General features: G+C 58.6%; 3 protein-coding genes across 6 annotated transcripts; 1 reads left to right on the forward strand and 2 right to left on the reverse strand.

Moving 5' to 3' along the window:
* Positions 1–77: 77 nt before the first annotated feature.
* NOL3 (nucleolar protein 3) lies at positions 78–4,123 on the forward strand. Of its 4 annotated transcripts, none has more exons than XM_044922255.1 (4): positions 78–156; positions 3,089–3,391; positions 3,551–3,861; positions 3,976–4,123. In XM_044922255.1, the coding sequence occupies exons 2-4, from the start codon at positions 3,097–3,099 to the stop codon at positions 4,096–4,098; spliced, it is 729 nt and encodes a 242-aa protein (XP_044778190.1). In that variant the 5' UTR covers positions 78–156; positions 3,089–3,096; the 3' UTR covers positions 4,099–4,123. The 4 variants fall into 4 exon arrangements, with proteins under 4 accessions (XP_044778190.1, XP_044778188.1, XP_021559562.1 ...); XM_044922253.1 differs by lacking the exon at positions 78–156 and adding an exon at positions 485–633; XM_021703887.2 differs by lacking the exon at positions 78–156 and adding an exon at positions 485–633 and having other exon boundaries at positions 3,551–3,892; positions 3,976–4,066.
* A 1,295-nt stretch (positions 4,124–5,418) lies between these two features.
* On the reverse strand, positions 5,419–9,534 carry KIAA0895L (KIAA0895 like). Its single transcript, XM_021703876.1, has 6 exons — positions 8,930–9,534; positions 8,704–8,847; positions 8,330–8,462; positions 7,073–7,378; positions 6,836–6,933; positions 5,419–5,863 (listed from the first exon to the last, which is right to left on the reverse strand). Exons 1-6 carry the CDS (start codon positions 9,497–9,499, stop codon positions 5,699–5,701), a joined length of 1,416 nt encoding a protein of 471 aa, XP_021559551.1. The 5' UTR covers positions 9,500–9,534; the 3' UTR covers positions 5,419–5,698.
* Positions 9,535–12,748: 3,214 nt separating this feature from the next.
* Positions 12,749–17,458, reverse strand: EXOC3L1 (exocyst complex component 3 like 1). Its single transcript, XM_021703864.1, has 13 exons — positions 17,413–17,458; positions 17,027–17,187; positions 16,726–16,945; positions 15,575–16,187; positions 15,378–15,495; positions 15,117–15,242; positions 14,917–15,017; positions 14,599–14,709; positions 13,737–13,866; positions 13,490–13,612; positions 13,258–13,413; positions 13,042–13,166; positions 12,749–12,938 (listed from the first exon to the last, which is right to left on the reverse strand). The coding sequence occupies exons 1-13, from the start codon at positions 17,456–17,458 to the stop codon at positions 12,749–12,751; spliced, it is 2,220 nt and encodes a 739-aa protein (XP_021559539.1).
* Between the last annotated feature and the right edge of the window lie 1,105 nt (positions 17,459–18,563).

Genomic DNA, 18,563 nt, shown 5'->3' on the forward strand with positions numbered 1-18,563 from the left:
GAGAGTGGAGGTGCTTGGGGAACCAGCCCCTAGTTCTGCTTAGGCTCCCGTCCTCTGGCCGGATCCAGGGCTAGCACGTGGCCGCTGCAGCGTCCGGAACTCAGGGGCTTTTGGGGTCACATCCAGCTCCACAATGCATCTGCTCTGTGATCCTGGGTAAGCCGGTCCCCTTCTCTGAGCCTTATCTGGGATAAGCAGAGAGAGCTCAAAGAGAAGATGGATGTAAAGCTCCTGGGAATTGCCAGGCCCCAGCAGGCCCAACTGCCCCCTCCCTGGACTCATTCGGTGCACCCGGGGTGGGGAGGGAAAGCGGACTATGCGTAGAAGTGCCGGGGTGCGCGGCCCCTGAGGCCTGCCTCCGGGTCCCCACCCCCTCCCAGTTCCCCTTCCCCACCCCCTCTCAGTTCCCGGCAGCCCTGGCCGCCCCGCCCCCGCCGCAGCTGCTGCTCCCATCCCCACCCCGCCCAGCCCTTTCTGCCTCGTCATCTACTGCCCCGCGGAGGCTCGTCCCATGAGTGGGGCCGCCCGGAACGCATAGAACCGGGAGCCCCACCCCACCCGGCTGGGGGAGGGAAGAGAAACTGAGATTGGGCAGAATCCGCACCACCCCACCACCAGCCGCACTCGAAGGAGGTCTGTGAGCACCGCCCCTCCGCGGGATTCAAGCAGTGGGACTGGGTAGAGGGGAGGTAAGGGGAGCCTTGTGATCGCACTTTCGCAAAGGCTCCCGCAGTTTCCCACGACCCTCGCTCCCTAGCATAAGAGACCGCGCAGAGGGGTGGGAGGGAGGCCAAGACCTCCCCCGATGCCTCGCACCTGGAGCTGCCTGAAGCCCCGGGAAGGATTTGGCCTGTGACCCTTGAAGAACTGGCTGGGATTCCGGCGGTATTCACTTCTGAGCATTGACTTGCAGCTGGGGTCTCTGAACCCCAGACAGGACAAAGTGCAGGACTTGGCATACTGCAGGGAGGAGGCTAACATGAAAATAACTTGCGGAGCAATGAGGGAGAAGGAGGGGCCAAGGCAATCTGCCCCCCCTCCGCCCCCTCCCCCGCACTTGTACTGAGCAGGTCCTGCACCCCTGACTGGGGGGACAGTCTTTGGATGTCTCAGCTGGAGAGGGCAGAGGGTACATGAACACAGTGCAGTGATGTCAGCGTGGTGGTGAGAGTATATGCTGTTACTGGGGCACACAAGAGAAGGGACTAGTCTATCTTTGGGACACTCAGGCACTGGGGTGGACAAGGTGACATTTAAGTCTTGGAGGATGGGTCCACAGCATGGAGGAAGGGGAAGGGTATTCCAGGCTTAGGGAACAGCATCTGCAAATGTTCTGATGTGCCAGGGGCTTGAACGGTTCTCCCAGCACTGTGCGGTGGAGGGAAGTAGGTGGGGGAATCCTGGCTGTCCAGAGGGGTGGGAGGTGGTTTGAGTGGCCAGGCCACATAATCTTGATTCTCTCTGATGGACAGTGGGGAAAGGAGACAAGTAGTTAGGGCTGATATTCTGCTTGGCAGGAGATCTCGTAGTTCAAGCTAGAGCAAGTCAGATTCCAGTTCTGCCTCTTGGTCTCTCTGAACCTGTCTCCTCATCTGTAAAATGGGGATAATAAATCCTGTCCCAGAGACTTGTCAAAGTCACTGTGCTGTGAGGGTGATGGGATGGAAGTGAGAGGTACTTACAGAGACTGTCATAGGAGATGAGGTGATGATGCTGGGGCTGAGGGAAGATGCTGATGGAGACCCACTGAGTAGTAGAGGAATAGCATTTGTCAAGAGATGCCACCTGAAGGGAGAGGGAGGGGCAGGGGGTAGTTCTGGTCTCTGCTCAGTAGTCTGGGGGAAGCGCTGACAATTCAGTATAGCCAGGAGTGGTGAAATGACCAGGGAGGCATAGCATGACACCAGGTGGTAGTGAGAGAGACCTGGGAGGCAAGATGGGGGCTAGGACCACAGCCACTCTCCCAGACCTAGAGCCAGGTAGAGAAGTAGAGGAGTGACCTCAAAAGGAGGATGAAACCCAGGAGGGTGCTGTGTGGACAAAGCCAAGGCTAGGGGAGATGGGCTGAGAGAGGGAGTGGTCTAGGGCCTGACCTCTTTGCCCCTTAATGCCAGGGGCCTTGCTTCCTGGGTCAGGTCACCCCACAAGTGATGGGCCATTGTCCTTGGCTGTTAATAAATGGACAAAGCAGATTAATTTCTGCCTAACACCCGCAGCTTACTACAGTCTCTCAAAATGGGAAGGTCCATGGAAGAAAACAGTAGAAGTTCAGCAAGCACTTGTTGGCAGCTTTTATGAGTTAGGTCCGTGGTATTTAAAGATGAAGCAAGAGAAGATTCCCAGGGCAGCAGGAGACAGTTGGATATCTGTCAGGAGATCTTGGTCAGAGCTAGGACTCAAGAGAATTCAGGTAACCCTGCTCAGGTATTAGGGAACCAGGACATAGTGGTGGCATTGGTGAGGGGCTGCAGGGGCAGAGCCTGTCCTGGAAAGATGAGCCTCAGGATCAGAATAAGGAGCCTGGGCTTCTTCGGTCGGTGAGGAGAGGCTCTCAGCACTTGTGCTCTGGGTGCAGAGGGGATTCAGCGCTCCGCAGGGTCTAAGCTGGACATGAAACGCTAGACTAAGTAAGAGGTTAGGATGACAGAAATATTCAGCAGATAGACTGGAAAGGACCCGACTGCAAGCTGGGTGTTGGGCAGCGGGATCAGTTGTGGGTCTTTCTGCCTGTTAAGGTGGGGAAGCAGGCTGGGAAAAAGAAGTTAGTTTGGATAAACTGGGTGTGAATAGAATGTAGGATCCACAGGCAGCGCGGGGCTCAGGAGGGACGTGCTGACTGGGGAGAGGAGTAGAGAATAAATAAGGACCCAGGGAGAGCATAGAGGAGAGGAGAGCCACAGCTGACATTTAGGGGCCCAAGGAGAAGCCTGGGAGGAGACTGGGACAAGCCCTCTGCTGAGGAGCTGTCCGGCTGCCGGGGTCGAGGTGAACTTAAATCCCAACCACGAGTGTTCACTGAGAGCCTGGGAGAGAGGTCAAGGGCGGGGAGTCCCGGCTCCCACTACCTCTCTCCCCCTCCCCCATGCAGCCCCCACCATGGGCAATGCGCAGGAGCGGCCCTCAGAAACGATCGACCGCGAGCGGAAACGACTGGTGGAGACGCTGCAGGCCGACTCGGGGCTGCTGCTGGATGCACTGCTGGCGCGGGGCGTGCTCACCGGGCCCGAGTACGAGGCGCTGGACGCGCTGCCGGATGCCGAGCGCAGGGTGCGCCGCCTGCTGCTTCTGGTGCAGAGCAAAGGCGAGGCCGCCTGCCAGGAGCTGCTGCACTGCGCCCAGCGGACCGCGCGGGCGCCCGACCCCGCCTGGGACTGGCAGCACGTGGGCACCGGTGAGCGCGCGGGGGCGGGGCCCGAGCCAGAGCACGGGGCGTGGCGTGAAGGGTAGAGTGGGGAACCGAGTAGCAGTCTCCCCGCCCCCCAAATGGGTGTGTGTCAAGGTTACCGCAGAGGCGTAAAATGAGCCTCGGATACTCCCACCTCCGCCCCAGGCTACCGGGAACGCAGCTACTACACTCCATGCCCTGGCCACTGGACACCTGAGGCACCTGGCTTGAGGACCACTTGTCCCGAACTGCCCAGAGCTTCAGACTGCGAAGAGGCTGGGGTTCCCAGGGGCTCGGAGGCAGTGCAATCCGGAACGCCTGAGGAACTCAATCCGGAGCTGGAAGCTGGGGCCTCTGATGAGGCTGGGCAGGATTTGGAACCAGAACCAGAACCAGAGGCAGAGGCAGAACCGGAACCTGAACTGGAGCCAGATCCCGAACCCGAGCCAGATCCCGAACCTGAGCCAGAGCCTGAGGCAGGTGACGAGGCGGATGACGAGTCTGAAGGTGTGAGGCTACCCAAACCCGGTGCCGAATGGGTGGGAGGCTGGGCCCCACCTGACTGACCACTTTTTCTCTATCATCTCTAGATTCCTGACTGCCTGAGCACTGACAGGCCGCCCCTGCCCAAGCCGGATAGGACCTGGGATCCTGCCCTGGCATTGGGGGGGGGGGGGTTGCCACCAAGTCTCCATCTGACCCAGTACCACTAGAAGTGAATAAACTCCGGACGGTCAGCCTGGGCTCTCTGTGTGACTCTGGCTTTTTGCCCAGAACTAGGGTGTGGGTCTGTGCCCCTGAGGCTGAGCAACCTGGGCAGCTCTGTGCCCCGCTGTCCAGTTCTTAGCCCCATTTCATCCTCAGTAGCCCAAGCCCCACCCCCCTGGAGCCCTCAGTCCCAGGACCCCCGGGGACAAGGGCCAGACCCCTGGGCCCTGCCCTACAGACCTTTTCCCCTCATGAACCAGTTGGGGGGAGGAGGGCTATGTAGTCACCTGCCCCATTTCATGGAAGCCCTTGGGCCTGGTGCAGAGAGCCAGGGAAGGGAGACTTCTTTCCACTTAGGGCAGGCTAGAGCTCACAGCCTTGGGAAGTGAGATTAGGAGAGAGAAAGAGGAAGGGATCTTGGGTAGACAGAGCCCACACACTTCATTCTAATTGTTTTAATTGTCTGGTTTCTCTCTGGACTGGGAACTCCGTGAGGGTTCTGACCAGTAACTGGCACACAAAGGTGCTCTACACATAGTCATTGGCTAAATGAATGGCTAAATGGGAAAACCAAGGGCAAGGGTGAGAGTGGGAATGGGTCAGCATCACACAGCTGAGTCTGAGGTGAAACCGGAAGCAACAACCACCTCTACACCATCCTGGTCTGGGGGGCGCTCAGGACTTGGGACAACAGCTAGGGGCCTGCCCCCCAGGCTCAAGTGTGGCTGCTGCCAGCCTCTGCCAGCCTTTGCCAGAGGCCAGCTGTGAGGGTATGGGCAAAGACAGGAACAGCACGGGCCAGTGGAGGGCTGGGGGCAAGGCCAGGTGAGCTCTTGGGCTTGACCCACAAGGCCTAAAGGACTCTGTGTGTGTGTGTGTGTGTGTGAGAGAGAGAGAGAGAGAGATGAGAGTGGGGCTAGGAGCAGTTCGTGCCTTCCAGAGGAGCTCTGTTCCCTCCACCACACCGTCAGAAGCTGCTGCCTCCAGCCCCAGGAAGCACAGCACGTAAATAGGGTATAAATACATGGCTAGTGGGAGAGGCAAAATGCTAGAAAGCACACCCCAGCCCAGCTGGGTCTCTACCACCAGGACCCCTGCCCCTTGAGTCTGTGTGAAAGCCAGGCCCTCAGACCCAGGCAGTCACCCCAGGAGAAGGGAGATCCCCACCAGGACCCACTGAGAGGTAGACAGTGTGAAAGCTGAAGGAGCACCAAGGGGCCAGGTGGGGGAAGGGAGAGACTGGAGTATGCAGACACCCAAAGCCATCTCATGCAAGAACAAGTTTCTACTCCCAAACCACCCCCCATCCCCATCATGCTCAGCCTCCCTCCTGCCCCCAGGCTTCCCCTCTGCTCAACAAAGAGCTAGAGGTAGGAGGGCAGACTCAGTTTGCTTGGCATGCTACTGTTGTTCCCTGGGCCCCAGAGAGGGTAGCAAGGGACACAAAGCCTCTGATGTTGCCACTCCTACCTCCTGGGATGCTCCTGCCCTCCCAATTCCCCAAGAAACACCCAGGCCATGGAAGCACAGAACAGTCAGCTTCATGTTCTGGGAGCTGATCTGGAGCCCTTGTCCAGGGCCTCTGCCTGTGGCCCTCAACCGGCATCAGTCAGGCAGCAGGCGGCCCAGCTCTGCCTCATCCAGCCGGTTGGTGGCCATGATGTGCTCCAGCTGCTGCCGGTAGCGTGCCAAGTCTTGCATGAAGTGGGGCACCCGGGTATTGTCCAGCACCCCATGGGGCCGCAGGTGGTCTACATCCTCATAGGACACCTGCAGGAAGGAAGCTGGGCCTCAGGGGCAGCCAGACGTAGCCATGGCTTTCAGGTAGCTGGTCCCAGCTCTCCACCAATGGCTCATGGACCTCTGCTCCTGGAATGCCTTCCTCTGGATCCACTCCCAGTATTATGTACCCTGAGGCTTAGTCCTGGGTGTGTCTGCTCTAACCCCAACCCAGCTTCTTCCCTCACCTCCAAACCTAGGTATCCAGCTGCCTCCTGAACACCTTCCCTGGGATCTCCCTCAGGCACCGCAGACCCCACACCCACCGCTGAACGCCGGGGTGCCAGCTTCTGCCAGCCCCACGGTTCCCCCGTCACGGTTCTCTAGGTCAGCTTGAGGGAAGGGACCTGGAATATGTCATCCTCCAACTCAGGGTGGCCACTGGGTTAGAGGAATTCCACTCTCCGAAGAGCTTTCCCCAGCTTGCCCCTCCCGCTGCATGGCCACTGCCCTGTGACCAGACCGCCATCAATCCCGCCAGAGTGACTGGAAAGGCAGCTTCCTCCTCCTCCTGCACTCCCTTCCCTAGGCCTCTCTCTCCAATCCACCTCCCATATAACATCCATAGGGAGTCTTCTAAAGCAAAAGTGACATTTCCTAAAGCTCTCCAGATTCCCTGTTGCTTCAGGTGAAGTCCACCTTTCTCAGCCTGGCACAGACACCCAGAGCCATAGACTTGGTCCCTGGCCATTTCTCCAGCCTCCTCCCCCAGACTTTTCTGACTGCTCCCCTGGCCTGAATGCTCACCTCCTTTGAGATATGGTATCTACACATGCACCCGCAGTCTAGGTCAAGTACCTACTTTTGGCTGCCAGGCTGTCACTTCTCCTTTGTCCACCTCCACCCAGGTCTCCCCACCAGAGAAGCCTGGCACCTAATCCTCAGTCGGGCAGCCATCAGAGGCTCAGGGAACACTGCCCGGAGGAGAGCTGGCTGGATCTCTAGAGGTCCGTGGCCCCTCACCTTGCCCAGTGAGGTCAGCAATGGGAAATCGATGGTCTGGCGGTGCCGCAGAATGCGCACGATGCCATCCAGGTACACCTGATCCTTGCTGAAGCAGCCTGTGGGGCACGGGAGGGCTGTGAGCCCCTAGGCCAGCGCCCCCCCCCCCAGGCCCCCCCCCCGGGCACCCCCCCCCCCCCCGCCCGCCCCCAGGCCTCCTTCAGGGCACCTCCCCGCAACCCGGGCGCGGGCGCCCACCGGGCAGCGAGGTGTCAGTCTGGCCCCGCTTGGCGCGCACGCAGTACTCCCAGCGCACGTCGGCGTCCTGCACGTAGCGCGCCAGGTCCTGGAAGAGCTGGCGGAAGGACATGCGCGAGGCGCGATGGATGGTGTAGTAGAGCAGTGCGGCGCGCCACAGAAAGGGCTGCTTGCGGAACAGCACGCTGTGCAGGCTGGCCAAGCCCTCCTCCGTGGGGTTCGCCGGCCGCAGCCCGTACTGCAGCCGGCCCTCGGCGCTGTGCCACGGCTGCCGCGCGTTGTTCACGCCCCGCAGGTAGTGAGTGCCTACCGGGAAGGCGAGGGTAAGGAGGCACTGGGTAGGCCATCCAGGGGACCAGCCTGCGGCCATGTCCTGCTACCTCCTACAGAACCTCTAACCGGTGACAGTGACGTGACTCATGGTGACTCACGCATACTCCAGCCCCTCAACTCAGGCTCTCCCGCAAGTTCTCCCCGCCCCCAATACATACTCACCCAACCCCAGGAGTGGGAAGACCCTCCTCAGGTGAACTCACACCCAAAGACTGAGAGTCCCACACACCAGAATCCCTCCCCACCCATCCAGGGCTACACACACAAACAACTCTTCCAAACTCACATTGCCCCCCACGCCCCTCGGAGAGGTGCAGGAACTCACAAACCACCCCAGCCCCACATCCTGCATGCCCCTATCAATTTGACAGTCATGCTGATGACCCCAGCGAAAAACACCTTTTGCCCAGAGCTATAGGATTCTTGATGAGGAGAGATAGACAGAAAGGAACAGTAATTAGTGTCCCGTGCTCTCCTTTTCAGCTCAACCTATCCCCTCCTAAAACCTGGCTTTGTGTCCTCAACTAATTCCATTCCTAGGATCTGGCCTTCCACCCACCCTGGAGGGCCTCCGTGTTGGCAGGGCTAGTGGGACCCTCAGAGTACTCCCTCTGGCCTGTCCGGGCCTCAGCAGCCTTGTCCCCACTGTCAAGGGAAATCAGAGAGGAAGGAGAGAAGTAGAGGGAGGAAAGGATACCCAAAAAGAGCAAGAGATGAGGGTGAGCCCAGAGTGGGCAGGCATGTTCTGGCCTACCTCTGTGAGCCAGAGGGAGGAGGTAGCTGCTCACGAAGGGAAAGGGCCCGTCCTCCGGAAGGAAGGGGAAGAAAGAGAGGGGGTGGGGTTACTGGGGCCCCTTGCTGCCCCCCACCCTGTCCCAGCCCCCCTCTCATCCTACCCACCCACCCACCTACCCACACCCTGACCTATCTCGTGCCGCAGCATGCCCTCCAACCAATACTGGCGGGCTCCAGTCAGGTTGATGGCCAATGTTGGTCGGCTGTTCTCCACCATCATCACTGCCTGGGACAGCAGGTCTTCACTCAGCTGCACCACAACCTGCGGGTGGTAGTGAACCTAAGCCATGGGCACCAGCCCTGGGACCAGGATGCAGGTGGACCCACTGATGCCACAGGGCAGGCAGGCCACACACCCTTCACCACCTTTGCCTCAGAGCCAGCTGCCACCCTATTGGGACAGGGGCTTGCCTGGGATCACAAGCTGGCCAGGTGTGGAGCTGGGCCTGGCAGCCTGGTTTGGGGCACACAGAAGAGGGGCCTCGAAGACAGGGCTAGCTCACCTCCCCAACACAGCCCTCCTTCTGCATGTATTTGCGAACAATGGACCAGATCTGGCACTTGGTCAGCAGCTGGCCCCCCGTTGCAGCTTCAAAGTGTTCATAGGTACCAAACTTCTCCAGGACAGCCTCAATGATGCCAACTGCCTGCACATAGGGTTGCGGTGGCTGGTGAGACCAGGCCTCTTGGGTGATCAGGACCAGGGTGAGGCAGGCAGGCTGGACTGACCTGATGGATGAACTGTCCAGAAGCCTCACAGTACTTCTCCAGCACAGCCGTGGGCATGGGCTCCTGGTACTCGAACTGTGGGTTGTAGGTGTAGTGGGACTGGAAGAACTTGTCCCGCTCTCGGTCCATATTGGTTGGCCTCAAGGCCACCAACATGCAAGGGCTCTTGCTGGCACCATGGCCCGCATCCTTTCGAGTCTTAGCAATGTGAGGCAGGGAGGCTGCAGACCGCAGGGTGCCCCCGCCTGGGTCCCGTCCCCGTCCAGGTGGGCCCCGACCCTGGGTGCCACCCCCCCGCCGGCCAGTACTATTTACAGTATAGGTGCTCTCACTGCGACGCATGTGGCCACGGGGGCCCACGTGCAGCTCTGAGAAGGGCTGCAGCTCAGGCTGGGGCCGCAGGGCTGAGGGGATTGACAGAGCCAGGGGCAAGGCCAGGGACTGAGGCCAGGGGTACAGCAGTGTCCCATCTCGGTCTGAGGGCTTCAGCCTATGGCCCAAGGATGAGGGACTGGTTGGTGGGCTGGGGGGTGCCTGTTCATACACTTGAGCCCCTGAGTCCAGCACCATTCTGTCCTGGGGGTCACATCCAGCCGGGTCACTCCAACTCCCCACACTGTCGACTTCTGGGAACACAGAAGGGCATGTGGAGGCCAGTATGAGTGGGTGTGGCCTGAGCTCCAACAGGCCTTGTGCTCCACACTGCCCTGGCTGGGTGCTTAGTGGGCTCGAGGCCTGCCACCAGGGGTCTGGGTAGCTGCCCTTCACCCCCATCCCCATGTCCATTCCCTCCAGCAGGCTTACCCAAGGAAGCTGGACTGGGGGAAAGGAGGAGGCAGAATTTATACACTCACCTAGACGGTGGTACTGGAATCCCCTTAGACTATGAGCTGCTGAGAGCAAGGCCTGAGCCCCTATTCATGATTTTAATCCCTGTGCTCAGGACCCATCTAGACTGGGAGCTGGTATAGTGTAGCCCCAGCTGCTGGGATGAAGGCTGAGGGGGCCTCACTACCTTCTACCTGCCTTCCAACTATGGCATTTTCTCAGTCTCATCCCTCCCCTCCCACCTGGCTCCACCACCTCCTCCAGCTCAGTTGGCCTTAGTCAGGTTGAGTGCCTGCATGCCCCTTGCTTATGTTAGTCCCTCCACCTGGAATGATCCCTCTCCCCTCTGGGTCATCTGTTTAAATCCCAATTAGAATCAGCTTTTGGGGGAGCAGAGGGAGACTTCAGCACATTCAAGCCAATCCTTGGTCTGTCTCCTATCAGAGGCCTCTTTCTAATGGTCATCCAAGGCCGGCATTGGCACGTTCACCCCTTGCTCTGTACTAGGGCTCAGAACAATCCAGTCTCTCCCCAGAGACTGACTGAAGGCTCCAGAATCTGAACTCCTTTGCCTGCTCAGGGACACAATTCCAGCATTTCTCCAACACCATCAATCTCTTCCTCTCTACTGGATTCTTTCCAGCAGCATAAACACAGGCTTTTATTTCTGTCCTAAAAAAAAACCAAAACCAAACCCTCACTTGACCCCACACTCCTCTAGCCCCACTACATCTCCCACCAGCTGCTCCTTATTGCAGCACAACATCCATCTGTATGCAGTCTGATTCCTTCTTTTCCTCTTATGTTTCACTCCAGTTAGGCTTCTGTCCCCACTTTCCATTGAAACTGATCTGACCAAGGTCATCAATGATCTTCATATTGATTGGCGCACTTGACATAATTAATCATGTCATCTTGGAAACATGTTCTCCACTTGGCTTCTCAAATACACTCAAACATATTCTCCTACCTCACTGGCTGTTAGTTCTTGGTCTTTCTTGCTCATCATTCCTGTCTTCCTGATCTCTTAACATTGTAATGCCTCAGGACTTGGAAACTTCTATGGAAACGTCTCTACTTTTCTCCATTTATGCTTACTCCCAGGGTGATCTCATCTGCTTTCATGATTTTAAGTACATCAGCCCAGACTTCTATAAACTTCCAACTAGCGTTGCCAGTTCTCAATACAACATCTTTACTTGAATGTACTTAACAGGCATCTCAGACTGAACATGTCCCCTATCTGGAATGCTTTCCCCCAGATAACTGCAGGGCTCACTCTCCCATTTTCCTCAGATTTCTGCACAAATATGTTATTAAACAAGTCTCCCTAACACACTCTCTATAAAATAGTAAACCTCCTCTTTCCTCGCCACCACAATCTTCCCTTCTCCACATTATTGGTTTCTGAAGCAGTTGTCACCACCTGAAGTACAGTATATGTCATTATTATCTGCTTTCTCCTTTCGAATGTTCACAGCTGTGTCCCCAGATCCCAGAATAGTACCCGACCCAGAGCAGTTGCTCACTAAATGGATGAACCCAAGAGCACTTCTCCTTCCAGAACTGGAATCATTCCTTCCACGCATTATGTTTCCATATCTAATTTTGATCCCCTGCCCCCACCTCCCTTCCCTCTGCCTAGTGACCAGCTGTTTGAAAAGATTTCAGGCCTCAGACTTCACTCTTCTCAACTAACTACACTTTTCTGGACTCCTCACTGGTCTCTGCGCCTCTCCCTTCATCCCCACCCACCCTTCTTTCATTCGACCTACCTCTTCGCAATTACCAAGAATACTCCTGTTTCTTTCACGTCTCAGGTTCTTTTGCCAAGAATGCCCTCGCAATGTCTCCTTGTAGCAAACTCCTAACCATTCCTCAGGGCTCGGTTTAGGTCTCACCTCCTCCGGGAAGCCTTCCTGGCGTCTTGGAGGCTCCCAGGGTCTAGGCGGCTTCTTTACCACCCTAAGCTGTCACTGTCGGAGCCTAGATCCGTGTCCCCACACCACCCCCTTAACTGCCTCAGGGCAGGGACGGATCTGTTTGACCCCCATGTCCCGAGCACCTAGCTCCACTTGCGGAATGAATGAAAGATGGCTGGGGAGGAGCCCAGACACAAGGCGGAGTCTGGTGACAAATGAGAGGGTGTGGCCTACGCCAATAAAAAACTCTCGGAGAGGTAACGTGGAAGAGGAGCCAATGAGACGGGGAGATAGAGGAGGGGCGTGACCTGCAGCCAATAAGTGGCGGAGGATGGGGCAGGGGGCGTGGCCAATGGAGGGCGGAGCCAGAGGACAATGGAGGTGGGGGTTCCCGGTTAGATGAGTAGGGGTCGTGTCGCGAGCCTTCGCGGCCTCTAGGGGGTGGGGGGGTTCCGTCCGCGTACCGCGCCCCCACCTGTTCGCTCCTCTTCTCGCCACCGCCGTTCCCGCTCCGCAACACCAGTCGCCAGCCGCCCAGCCCGCGGGAGCCGATCGCCGGTGACGCACGCACTCGGGCGCGCGCACGCTCACGCGAAGGCGCGCCTATTCACGTCAAATTCGGCGGCGGCGAGCACCCGAGAACACAGCTATGGGTGGTGCCAGGCAGAGCAGAGGGGGGCGGTGTCCGCCACAAAGTCACGCCCCTGGGCGCGGCGTTACCTTAAGCCCGCCCCCTCCACGAGGACCCGGCGGGTTTCAGCGCTTCAGGTACTAGTCGGCCTTCAAAGTCAGGGCCTCGACACACAAGCTCACTGCCCTGGCGCGGATAGATGGGGCTGAAGTCCACCTATGGCGGCAGAAGCTCGGTTACTTGGGAACGCAGTCCATACCGGGCTGATGTCAGGATAGGTGAGGTGCAGCCCATATATGAGGACTGGAGCCAGGATACCTTAGGCGTTTAACTGAGCGTGGACCCCCTAATCATCGCACTTTTATTTTATCCCCTCTTCCCCCAATACACAATTCAGGCGTCCGGGGGCCGTCCCTGTATCCGGAGGGCAGCCGGGCGTCAGGCACAGGGCCCCGAGGGAAGGCAGGAGGACAGCGCAGGAGCAGGTGCTGGGACGAGGCTGAAGAGTGCGCGGCGACCGGCAGAGGGCGAGGGCTGTGGGCCCACCTGCAAGGAGCTGAGTGCGGCCAGGCGCTGCTCCCGCGACACGTCCCCGCGCAGGTCCAAGAGGGCAGAGACATGATCCTCGCTACGGGGACACCAGAGAGCTGTGTGTCAGCTCCGCCCCGCTCTTCCCGAATCCATCCTCCCCTCCCTCTCCCCCCTCCCCACACCAGAACCACTCTTCGCACCTCACGTCTGGAAATTTTTGTCGCAGGCCTGCCACCTCGAGGCCAAGCAGCATGGGGTCGCGGAGGTTCAGCAGATCCCGCAGAGCGAGGAGCACTGGCGCGCACTGAACACTCTCCTCCAGGCCCTGAGCACCGCGGGGTAGGTCTCGCGTTCGCCCTCGACCTCCACCCAACCACTGATATTCCCGCTCATCTGCTCGCCTAATGAACTCTCACCAAGCCAAGGAAAAGTTCCCGAAGCTGGGCCGCGTCTTGCTGCAGGCGCTCGGCCGCCTGGGTCCTCTCGTCGGCTCCTCGGCACACCAGGCGGCCCTGCATCAGCGCACGCAGGTATTGCAGTACTACCGTACGTTCCGCCTCGGCCAGGAGCAGCTGCGGAGAGCGCAGTGGGTTCAGCATGCCTTTCCCATGGGGCTTCCCTACTCCCCAGCCTTTCTCTTAAACGCACCTGGGCCGCAGGATTCCTCACGCGCCTAAAATCCTGGCAGAAGCGCGCCGTCCGCTCGCACACATCGTCCAGCAGCTCTGGGCTCGACAGCCACCGGCGTGAGGGCAGAGCCGCGAACAGGGGCTGGGGGTTGGGGCAGAAATGGGGTTGAAGGAACGATCCAGAACTAGCATTCCGCCTGCAGAGACGCACACCCATATATGCTGTATCTCCTCCCCCCCACCCCAATCCCCACTTGAAGCCTTACCTGGAGCTCCGCCAGCAGCGCCTCCAACACCAGGCGGCAGATCCTCCTCTGCAACTCGTCCAGCGCTGTCTCCACCGGAGCCAAAGCTCCTGAAGCCGCCCCGTCGGGCTGCAGGACCGACACGGAGGAGCTGGACGGACCAAAACTTAAGGCTTCAGGACCAAGGCCAAGGCCCTCGCGGTCGTCGGTTGTCTAGCCACTCTGACGCCACCTAGTGGTGCAAGTGTGTGGCGGGAGGGGGCAAGAATGGCGGCTCTCTGCACTTCTGTAGATCTGGGGCTTGGACTGAGGATGGGAGTGGTGGGCTCAGACAGCTAGAAGGAACCCAACCAGATGTGCCTCTAGTTCGCAGTGTGACTTCGAGCAAATCATGTCTTTTGATTTCTGTTTGGGTAAGGGAAGAGTTTAATCCCAGCCAGGAGGGATTCAAACACATTAACTTGTTTGTTCTCTCTGCCCCCACCCCAAAGAACATAAGACCCAAGAGGAAGGGGATTTTTTTCTGTTTTGTTCACAACTGTAACCTCAGACATTACGTGGCACAGAGTAGGGCCTTGATAAGTATGTGTTGGATAAATGAATGAATGAATAATTGGTACTGTCAGGCAAGCACTGATAGGTACTTCACACCTGTTATATGATTCTCAGAATGTACCATTATTACCTACACATAATACTGATAAGAAAAACGAGATTCAGAAAGATTAGGTAACTCATCCAAGGTCACACAGTTAGCAATTAGTAGAACTAGGATTGGACTCTCAGAGCCATGTGAGTCTAAAATTTCTGATGACCTAGTGTGGACTGGGTCCATACCTAATTGGGGTTCAGTCAGGGGTTCTGTGGGGGAGGCTTCTGGTACCTGAGTGCTGACTGGTGGTTGAGGGTGGCCAGTAGGTAGGGCACATAATGAGGAGGCATTGCTTCCCCCCTGGCGTGGTCTCGGGAGAATCGGATCAGAGCATCACTAAAGCTGCAAAGGGCAGAGGTAGTTCCTGTACCTGTCACTGTGGCGCCCCCACAACTTGAGTCCCTGGTACTCCAGCCCCACCTCCAAGAAACCCAAGACCCTGTTTTGAAGAAGCCCTTTCCCCCTGGTGTGCCTTATTCACTCAGAGCCCCCTTGGGCTGCCCCAGGAGCAGGGCTAGGGGCTGGACGTGGGTCAGTGCCTTGGCAGACCTCCTCAGGAACGTGCCCAGTTCCGAGAGCGCCATGCCCTGCACCCGCTGCTGCAGTGACTCGCTGACCAGGCTGCTCACGCGAATGTTCTCTTCCAGGATCTGCAGGCAGCAACGGGTGGCCATCAGCAGAGTCCTAGTCCTTTTCTCCTCCCCTTTCCCTCTGGGGGCTTCCCACCTGCCTGGCCTCTTCCCACCCACCTGCAGCACTATGGCCGGCATAGGTGAGTGGTAGAAGCCAGAAGAGTCTGTGCCAGGTTCCTGCTCTCGGTTCCACTCAGCTACCTCCCCATCCAGTGCCTTCTGCAGCCACTGGGCCACATTTGCCTGGAGGAAGGGGCAAAGGGGGGCAGGATGTAGCAGAGCACTGATATTGCTAGAGACAGGTAGACATGCGACTCTGCAGATACAGGCCCACAGCTGGTGGCAGAGCTTCTCTGTACCTGGGCCCCAACTACTCACCTGGATTTGGGCCACAAATGTTGCCTCCAGCTGTTCAATGTTCTCCGGGGTCAGGAGGGGCTCCAGCTGAGACACGTCAGCCTCAGGCCCCAACTCTAGGCTCCCCATCATTTCTGGCCTGCAGATGGGTAGCCCAGTGTCACTCTGAGCCCCCAGCCTCTGATCCACCCACTTCCCGATGCCCCGAGGGTGCTGACCCCAGGTACACATGCAGTGCCCAGTGCAGCAGGGTGAAGGCATCAGCAGCTCCTAGCTCAGGCCCTCCCAGGAGCTGCTGCAGGCAGCGGCGCAGTCCACTGTGCAGGGTGTGGGCCCACAGCTGGACCACCTTGTAGTGCGGTGGGCAGCAGGGTGCTACTAGTGCTTCAGCTATGGCCAGCTCGGCCGGTAAAGCCACCCGCAGAGCCTCCAGCCACCCTGCCAGGGCCCCCGGCTCAGGCAGGAGAGGCGTCCCAAAGTGGGTCCTGTCCAGGCCCTGCTGTAATGCCTGCAGACAGCGCTGCCGCCAGCCCCTGGGGGCCAGCTCCAGGGAGGCTGTGTACCCAGCATCCACCTCCGCCACACGCACGGCAGCCACCAGCTGGGCTGGGTCCTCCCGCGCCAGCCGCCCTGCGGCCCCTGCAGCCGCCTCCACCGCCTGGCCCAGAGCCTCAGCCAGGGGGCCCAGCCCCTCGAAGACTGCCAACTCCAGGCCCCCCAGAGGTGCCCACGTCTCCTCTTGCAGCTGCTCCAGCTCCCGAAGGCACACATATGCCTCCAAGAGCTGCCTGGCATCAATCAGGCTCCGCGCGTGGGCCACTGCGGCTGGCACTAAACAGGGAGGAGAGGAAACAGCCCTGAGTCTCAAACCTCCCCCCATACAACGGGTGCAGCGGTGGGTGCTGAGGCCCTAGGGCTGCAGTGAGGTGTCAAGTGTTCAGTAACGAGTACAGCAGAGCACCGACTAATCTGAAAGGACCCAGGGAAGGGCCTAGAGACCCGGCGGGCCAGGTGTAAATTTTTGAGCTGATGGAATAAGAGGAAGCCAGGGATCCTGGAGGCAAGGCAGTGTGGAATTCACGGGGCCATGCTAGTGGCTATTTAATACTTCAATAAGTTAGCAACCAGGGAGGTCAGAGCCACTTGGCTGAGTCTCAGTCCTGATCCACACAACTCATACTTGAGAATCCCAGAATGAGCCAATTTGTATCCTGCTTCACACGCCATTCGAAGCCTGAATTACTCTCTGGAAGGTCCCTGGTGTGTCCCTCCATGCCATCTCCCACGAGTGCCTCAGCCCCTCGGTCAGTGATGGGTGTTTATTGACTAACGGTTGGGGGGCTGAGGCCCAGGGCCCCCGCACACTCACCTGCCCAGAGCCGGGGCAGCAGCTGAGACAGGACCTGCAGCTGCTTGTGCTGCACCACCTGCTCCCGCAGCGGCCTGAGGGTCTGCGTGGCCTCTGCCGCACCCTGAAGCAACCTGTGGGCCTGGCCCAGGGCCTCACGGGCGCCCTGCACAGCCTCAGAAGCCTGGGCCAGCTGCCACACACCCGTCTTCACGCCCTCCAGGTAGGACTGCACCACCGACTGTGGGAGGGAGGCAGCCAGTGAGGCCTGGCCAGTCCTACAGCCTGTCCCCAGCACTCCTTTCCCCTGACTGATGCCCACCTTGATGCGCGCTTCCAGTGAACAGGTACGCTGAACCTCACGGCTGCGGTACTGGCCCAGTCTGGCCAGCTGCTCCGGCCGGTAGAAGATCCCCGAGGCCCATTTGAGTGCTGCTCCTCGGGCCAGCCGCTCCGCCCTCTCCTGCTCTGGCCACTCAGGCCCTGGGCAGGAAGAGCCTGGGCAGCCTCGTCAGTTGGGCAGGGCCTACAGGAAGTGGCCCGAACCTGCTCCCCTTCCTACTTCTCAGCCTGTCCCCTAGGGCAGTCCGATCCATTCCTCTTGCTGCCCTATAGAGCTCCGGCCAGCCCTGGCAAGGAGGATCCAACCCCACCATTCCCATCTTTCTTGCCACCATCCCTCCCTCAGCCCACCCAGAGGGCTCATACCAGGGGGAAGCGAGGGCTGCATTTCGTCCTTGGTTGCTGAGTCCATGGCAGTCCCTCGAGGAGCTGGAGATGAGGTAGGAGTGGGGGTGCTCCTGTGAGCAGTAGCCTCAGGCTAGGCCCCTCTGAGAAGGAGGAGGGGGGTTCTTGTCCAGCCCCCTCAGGAAATGATGGGGAGACTGGGTTTCTCAGTTTTGCCCCTGCAGACACTAAGTGAGGCAGGGTAGGCACAGACCTCTGCTGGCCCCAGCTCCTGCTCTGAATTGCAGAGGACAGTTTGGTACAGAACTCACCAGGCTTGACCAAGCATCCAGTTCTTTCTCCTTTGAAAATAGTCTTGGCCTTGAGGATGGCCCTCTCCCCCAGTCTTCTGGGCAGAGCTGGGTATTCTCTTCACTGGCTCACGAGGCCTGGGTGGTTCCAGCCCACACCTCAGCATGTAGCAGAATTCTTCTCCCCAAGGAAGCCTCTGTACCACCTCCCGGCCCAGGAGCACCCTCCTCCATCCAAGGCCAAATGGCCAGAAAGGAAGGAAGCTGAGTCTGGCCTTTTATTCCCAACAGGAAAGTGCATCTGCAATGTGGGATGGGGTGGGGAGGGCTGGGCGCAGCTTCCTTGGGGGGAGGGGGTGTACTCCCTGTAATCCCTGAGTCCTGCCCAGCCCATCCAGGACCTCTTCGTGCTCAGGACACAGGCGTGAACTAGACGGCCCCAACTTGGGATGGAGAACGGTGTGCAAATATGGGTGTAGACAACATCACAGTAGGAAAACTGTGTTGATGGCTCCTCAGAGGAGGGTAATGAACCTCTGCAGAGAAGTGAGAGGCCACAGGTATTGTGAGGAAGGTGTGTGGTGGGTGATGGTGAGAGAGGGGTAGAAGGGCTAGGAAAGCTGTTTGTTTTGAGAAGTAAGGGGGCCATGGAGAGGACCACCGGGTAGTAATAATATAGTGGACGCTGGTTACCACCCAAATCCACCCTTCAGGACAACACCACTTGTTCCCCTAGCTGTCAGGAGTGTAGGTTGCTGAGGTGTCACAGCTGAGTCTCTCCCTCACAGTTAGGGCACAAAGGCCTGGTAAACTTGCCTGAACATGGACCACCTTGGAAGGCCCACCCCAGTTTCAGTGGATGGTCTGAGGCCTCTATTATAA

The sequence above is a fragment of the Neomonachus schauinslandi genome, chromosome 16, assembly GCF_002201575.2.
Source record: "Neomonachus schauinslandi chromosome 16, ASM220157v2, whole genome shotgun sequence".
Taxonomy (NCBI): Eukaryota; Metazoa; Chordata; class Mammalia; order Carnivora; family Phocidae; genus Neomonachus; species Neomonachus schauinslandi.